This window comes from Lycium ferocissimum, unplaced genomic scaffold (genome assembly GCF_029784015.1).
Source record: "Lycium ferocissimum isolate CSIRO_LF1 unplaced genomic scaffold, AGI_CSIRO_Lferr_CH_V1 ctg640, whole genome shotgun sequence".
Lineage (NCBI taxonomy): Eukaryota > Viridiplantae > Streptophyta > Magnoliopsida > Solanales > Solanaceae > Lycium > Lycium ferocissimum.
The window spans coordinates 151,902-158,982 of record NW_026726343.1 but is presented as its reverse complement, the minus strand read 5'-3'; the positions used below and the strand labels follow the sequence as shown (position 1 = coordinate 158,982).

The following is a 7,081-nucleotide window of genomic DNA, read 5'->3' as shown; positions in this document are numbered from 1 at the left end:
ATATGCGCTTAAACAGACACTTCAGATGTTACATTCTTGTCAACGATAAGGACTTATCCTTACTTGAAAGAAGTGGAAATCCGAGGAAAATCCCAATAAAAAGAGTCAGTCTACGTACACTCTTCACCATATAAGTGTGACATAAAAAACAACTCCTTCCCTTTACTGAAAACCAAATTTCATATCAGAAATCGCTAACATGAACATAAAACAATTTTATTCCCAGAGAGCAAGAGAAGGGATCAATAATATTTACTCGGTAGATAAATTCTGTTACCAATTAATATTTTTTTTATTTTTTTTACCAAGTAAATTAGTCTCTCATTTACCCGGTAAAACTTACTTAACAATTAAAAAAAATAACAAATAAAAGATCCACTAATTTGAGGAACAAAGGCATGAAAAAAGAGGAAATTAGTTAAAAGGGTCTTTACAAAATGAATAGAGGTATGTGACACTCTGTATACATGAGCGATTCTGAAATAATATAGAAGGGATTTGTTATATTTTATAGAGGGTCATTTAATCAATTCAGTGTAAAGTGAATTTAAATTATTTTATGTGTTTGATTGACTCCATCTATTTGCAAATTTAAATTAAGCTAATATTAACATATTAATCTAAATGCCTGAGTTAAATGAAATGGAGTATCCTAATATTCGTTCATAAGACTTGATCTTTCTTTTTCAAATAAATTTGATCTAATAATACACTTCATTATAAAATTTCTAATAAATACAAATCAAAGTTCCTGTAATGGCAATAATTGAAGAACAAATCACTAATACTTACACAGCTTTGGTTCTTGGTGGCACCTCTGATCTTTTACACAATCGTCATCTTCTCTTTCTCAAGGTTTCAATTTTTATTTTTATTTTTTCATTTCCCACTTATCCTTTTCATTTTTCCTTCCCCTGTTACAACTTATATATGAAAAGATGAATTTTTTTCCTCTTTTTTTTTTTTTTTTTTTTTTTTTTTTTTGTTACTAAGTTTTTTCTGTTGATGAACAAAAAGCTTAGAATCGTCCTTTTTTTTTTTTTTAATGGGTTTATTCAATATAAAACATTACATCCACGTACCCATATTTTTAATTTACATTCGCATAGCCAATTTTTTTCAACAGTGTTTATACACACGATATACACATTATACACTTATTGTAGACAATGTATCAACCTTGTATAAAAGCGTATAATAATATATGAGAGGGCCATTTCGGTAAGATTAGAAATATGGGCCATTTCGGTAATATTTTCTCCAAATAGACATAGAGTGTTATTTTCCCTTCAACGTAAATGTCAGGCTATTAGGGTTTTTTTCATTGGGAAAATTACCGTCTGATGCCTTTGGGTGATCTAGTTTACAAAATATGACCAAATGTATTATTTAAATGTATAATATACATATATTATACATAGGATATACATACCTATGCATATATGCTTTTTTTGGTTTCCCACCCGATGTACCTGCATTCAGGCCCGAACGTACCTATACCTATAATTTATATAATCAGTGTATAGGTTTTGTATATTTCAGCCATATTGGTAAATAAGTTTAGTCGAACTGTACATATCGATAAGTTTCCCTTTTCTATTTTCCCCTCATTTTCCCACTTCCCGTTTTGATTTTTCCTTGCCCTTTTGCGACTTATAGATGAAAAGATTGAGTTTTTTCCTCTTTTTTTGATGGATTGTTACTGAGTCTTTTGTTGATGAATAAAAAGCTTATAGTTGTTGTTTTTGGTTTTTGTATAAGGCAGCAGATTTGGCGAAGAATAGAGTTGTAGTTGGTGTTTGAGATGGTCCAATGTTGATTAACAAACAGGTTTGCAGCTCAGTTTCAATTTGTTTCTTTGTGCATTGTTATGAATTTATGATTATTATGGTTTGTTTCCGGAAGGCTGTTAGTTTCTGTTAGCTTAAAAGACAACCCCAAGACAAAAATAATAACGCTCATTATTTTTTGTGAAATTATTTACTGGATACAATATTTAAGAAAGAAAGAAAGAGACTTTGGAGCGTTTGGTCTTAAATATATCATATATCATAGCATTATTAATCATGTCAAGCCTCAATTGGCAGAGTTACACGGTACCTTTGCTGCAGTGGCGGAGCCAGGATTTTCATTAAGGGGGTCAAAGATATAAAAAAGTAAATACACGAAGAAACCAAGGGGATTTAACCTCTACTATATATATACATAAAAACAATTTTAACCTTTTATATACAGTGTAATTTTTCGTTGAAGAGGGTTCGGATAAACCCCCTCAACCTACCTAGCTCCGTCCCTATTTTGCTGATGGGAGGTAGCAACTACATGTGGAATTAGTCGAGGTGCTCACAAGCAAACCCTTGCATCATGGTAATAAGAAAAGGGCAAAATGAAAAGTATAAAGCTGATAGTTTCCAAATATAGAAAGTTGTCATTTTCTTGCGAACAGACTAAAAAGGAAATAGTGTCACATAAATCGGAAGAAAGGGAGTAAGCAGATTTCTTCAAATTCTTTGTTCTTTTATGTTTTTGTTTTACATGCTTAGAAATTGACCTGCATTGAGATTAATTTTGATAGATACTTTATCCTAGCATGAAGTTTTTATCACATCCTTTTGATGGCTTATATTTTTTCGTTCTGTTTTAGGAAGTTTAATTTTGATTAAGATAATTCATTTTGGACTTTTGCTTATACTTGTACATATGTGAGGTAGATGAGCTGTTGAGGCTACCTTGATGATCTTGTATTGACAAAATTAAGCAGATGGTTACAACTTTGTGTTCAGTCTGCAACTGATTCTTCATATATACTCAAATCCGTCTGTCAGTTTTTGCCTTACAAAACGTGCAGTTAAAATTTTGCCCTTAATGTTAGTAGATCTGCAGAATAGTTTCTTTATTAACGTTATAATAAATCGCGCAGCATGCGATGGTCATGCATCTTAAGGGCAACCAAACTGCAAGCTTGAACTCTCTTGTGATTGTTACTCTTCAAGAGATTTGACTTTGTGTTCGTTGTTGGGAATCCCAAGTATTCATCCTCTCTTTACACTCTCAGATATTGTCCTACCTCATGAAGAATACATTAGTGCACTCACTATAAGAATGCAAAATGTTGAAGATTACATAAAGGTACTTGAAGCTCAAATATTATGTTCCTTGATATACATCTTTCAACTGGTATGATTAATAATTTTGATTCTCAGTGTCACTGGAAGGAGCCTTCTTTACTGGGGAATCAGCTTACGGTCAAAATTATTTTTATGTATATATTGCAGATGTTGAATCCCTTGACTTCTTCATATGTTTACTTCTTTATATTTTCAATCCCCTTGGGTTACAGTCGAGCATTTCCCTCACGTCATTATGTTCATACAGAAGGCTTTTGCTATATTTGTTGTAAGGCTAATGAATGTTCCTTGTTTTCAACCTTAAATCCAGTCTATAAAGCCGGAGTTGGTTGTACAAGTGGAACCTATTGTTGATCCCTATGGTCCGTTGATCATCAATGAGAATTTGGAGGCAATTGTTGTCAGGTTCTTTGTCAACTCTTCCTTCCTCTATTATTTATTTGGTCCATGTTTACTAGGATCCTCCAAATTGCTCGGTGCACCCATGTTGGATCCTCCAAAAAGAGCATCTCAGTCTTGAGAAAATACTTCCTGCAGTTATAGTTTGTAACAATACAAGATTCCGCGAAGTAAAGATTTAAGGCTCCAAACAAGTTATTCATTTATCAATATCTTTTTTCTGGTAATTGAAGGTTATCTAATTAAACTGATTGTGTGATAGCAAGGAGACGTTATCTGGTGGACTCTCTGTCAATAGGAGGAGGGTTGAGAAAGGTCTCTCACAGCTTAAGGTATAACGCAGGCCTAAAATGTGATTCTTCGTTCTCAAACTATGTTAGTGCTATCTTTTCTATTGTCCGCCATCAGAATAAAAAGGGCTTATTTTCTTGCACGAATTAATCCGGGATCACAATATTTTATGGAATAGTGTTGGGCAGATAGAAGTTGTGGATTTACTACTAGAAGAATCAAGCAGAGACAAACTGAGTTCTACTGCTTTGAGAAAGTTTGAAGCTGAGAAGCTGAAAAACTATAATCCAGATGGTTAAATTTACTTTGAGTTGATACACAGTCAAAAGGCATTTCGTTCTGTTTCAAATATTTAAGGTAAAAGTTTCTGCTTGAGACAGATACGTCATTTGAATAATAAGAATGTCTTCTGGATAGTACATTGTTGTGGTTTCATCTTGTAAAGCTGTAAATTTTCAATAAATCCATCTCTCTTCTTTGCTTCATTCCTTCAGCCCTACCCTTTGATTTTCTTTTGGTTTATTCATCTTCTTCTTTTCTTTTTTTTTTCTATTCTTTTGTCTTTCATGTTCAGATGGTGAGGAGCGAGGACATGGGCTTTCAGTTTTGTACTTACTTTGATCAGTCAAAAGATTTCCTTAGCAAAACCAAGTCGTTCTGTACTAATTCATCATGATTTGGCTAGTTTTACATTGGATTTCAGTCTACTAAAACCCTTAACCATGTTTGGGACAAGGAATGTGAGCAAGCTCATGCAACATCAAAAACAACTTGAAGAATAAACTTGAAGAATCTTCAACACAACTTTCATGGCTGAAATCGCTAGTTCTTGCACACACCTAAGTCATAAGATGAAACCTTCAAGTCATTTAAGAATTGTTAGGGTAGTTCTGCTTAGTTTAAATGAAAGACCATAGCTTAAGGTATTTAATATTGCAATGGAACATAGATTATGATATCATGATGAAACTTCTCAGTAAGAACACAATCAGCAACTTCTTTTAAACTTTTTTTTAAAAAAAAAAAAAAAAAAAAAAAAAAGAAGAAGAAGAAGTCAATTTGTGTGCAAATATGCAAGAAACAAATATGATAACGACTAAGGAGTGAACAATCTAGAAACTTACGAGGAAAGATAAGAGTTGAAACCCTCAACATCATTCTTTGTGGGCATAACTGATGCGAATATTTCTGCCATCCAATAACTAAGAAGCATAATAAACAAAACTGCAAGAGTGAATATAAGAATATAAGTAGCATTTAGAACCATTTCTACACTTACTTGACCGTCCATTTCCTTCAAGGCCTTGGTAGCTGCAGTTTCAGAAGTGAACTTCACGAACCCATATCCTTTGGATTTTCCACTTTTATGATTACATATTACTTTCACTGAAAAAGGGTGAGCTTATACCTCCATTGAAAAAACAAAGTCAAAAGAACAAAGAGAAAAATTGTCATCTGTAATTACCTTCAATTGTTTCACCATGTTGCTCAAAAGCTTGTTTGAGAACAGGTTCATTGGTATCATAACAAAGCCCTGAAAGAAAAAGAAATTCATGAAATGACTGGGGTTATAACTCAAACTGACTAGTTTTTACCCGAGATATCTTGTTAACATATATCCAAAATTACTGCTCCTTGATATTGTCATTCAGTTTAGAATGAAATGCTCAATTCGATTTAATCTTAAATGTAATCATAATTGAGTTTTTGTTTCTCTGCACATGAATTTTGCACATATCTCCAAGCAAGCAACAGCAAGACACTCATCCAACATAGATTGAAGGTTGGTCAACTGAACACCCTTCTTCGGAGAATTACAATGTATGCTCCAAAAATTATATTGCATATACAGGTCAAAGCTAATTTTTATACATATATATTTAATCTTGAACACACACTTGGCAAAATTTCTGAATTCGCCACTGCATCCAACAGTGATAAACATTTGACAGGAAATATCCATGTAATAATATGTGACTGCCAATTCATCATCAACCCCAATTCTGGCTCTGCTTTTGCTAACTTGCAACTGTGTCATCCAAGGAGCACTCTCCCTCATGTCATTGGTTGAACCCCCCCCCCCCCCCCCCCCCCCCAAGGAGCAGAGGTAGGGGCGCAATGGGGTTCGTCGCTGAAAAATAACATTGTACATATATAAGGTCAACAAAGTTTTCTTTTTTATAACTGTGGTGTCCGGGTCACCTAGCACGCACCTTGACTAATTTCACGATATACCTCTGCTACCTCCCACCAACACTGGTACCGAATAACTCTATCCACCGAGGCTTGGACATATGGGAAGAAATTACCTAGTGATTGTGCCTCTGGGATTTGAACATGAGACCTCATGGTTATCAACTCACGACTAGGCCACACCCTGGGTGCCAAAGTCAAAATACTTTTTGTGTATATTATAGTCTGCGTACACTCTACCCTCCCCAGACCCCACTCTGTTGGATTACACTAGGTATGTTGTTGTTGTATTGTAGGAAATGTTGAATTCCCTCGGTTTCTTCCTGTGTTTACATATTTATATGGATTCTCCTTTGTAAAAATCCTCGTCCCGCACTACCCCTCCTCCACCATCCCTTATCAGAAGCAAATTTATCTCCTACATCATTAAGAGGATTTGCACACTGTTGCAGAAATTAACACATAGTGGACAAAAAATTCATGCACCTTTAGTAGAAACAAGAGACTAAAACTACCAGAAGTGTTTTATTTCACTGAATCTATATGTCCATCATGATATTAAGTAAAGAAACAGAGTCATAGAAGTCATAAATACAAATCAATTAGAGACTCAAAAACACATAGTTATGAGTAAAAAATGAAAAGAATAGGGACCTCCAACGAACAATTTGCTGCAAGAATGGCGAGAAATGACAAATCTAGCAAGTGGGGTTTGATTATTTACAAAGAATCCATTGAAACGCTGCATTGAAAGCCACCACAAAGAATGAAAATCTCGTTTTGCCCTGGCAATAAGCTGTGTTCTTGAACTGTATTTTCAGGTGTTAAAAAAGTGTTCTTTCTATTCTTTGGGGTTATAACATTGGCGATTTTGCAAATTGATTCGAAGCCCAATCCATACGTGTTTGGTAGTCTTGATTTTTTGGTCCGTTTAATAAAAATTTAAAAAAATAGCCTCCATCTCAGAAAATTCGCTAGGCAAAGTTTTTGCTTCCCGTCAGGAATAAGTTCTAGCTTTTATCAATAAAACAAAAGTTGGAGATATTTCAAGACAGTGAAACTGATGGGCA

General features: G+C 34.2%; 1 protein-coding gene across 5 annotated transcripts; it reads right to left on the bottom strand.

Annotated features, from left to right (window-relative positions):
• Window positions 1-4,088: 4,088 nt before the first annotated feature.
• On the bottom strand, window positions 4,089-6,868 carry LOC132045281 (glycine-rich RNA-binding protein 4, mitochondrial). Of its 5 annotated transcripts, none has more exons than XM_059435836.1 (5): window positions 6,666-6,868; window positions 5,284-5,352; window positions 5,098-5,204; window positions 4,943-5,042; window positions 4,089-4,657 (listed from the first exon to the last, which is right to left on the bottom strand). In XM_059435836.1, the coding sequence occupies exons 1-5, from the start codon at window positions 6,757-6,759 to the stop codon at window positions 4,641-4,643; spliced, it is 387 nt and encodes a 128-aa protein (XP_059291819.1). In that variant the 5' UTR covers window positions 6,760-6,868; the 3' UTR covers window positions 4,089-4,640. The 5 variants fall into 5 exon arrangements, with proteins under 5 accessions (XP_059291819.1, XP_059291821.1, XP_059291820.1 ...); XM_059435838.1 differs by having other exon boundaries at window positions 4,089-4,676; window positions 4,943-5,006; window positions 6,666-6,863; XM_059435837.1 differs by having other exon boundaries at window positions 4,943-5,006; window positions 6,666-6,863.
• Between the last annotated feature and the right edge of the window lie 213 nt (window positions 6,869-7,081).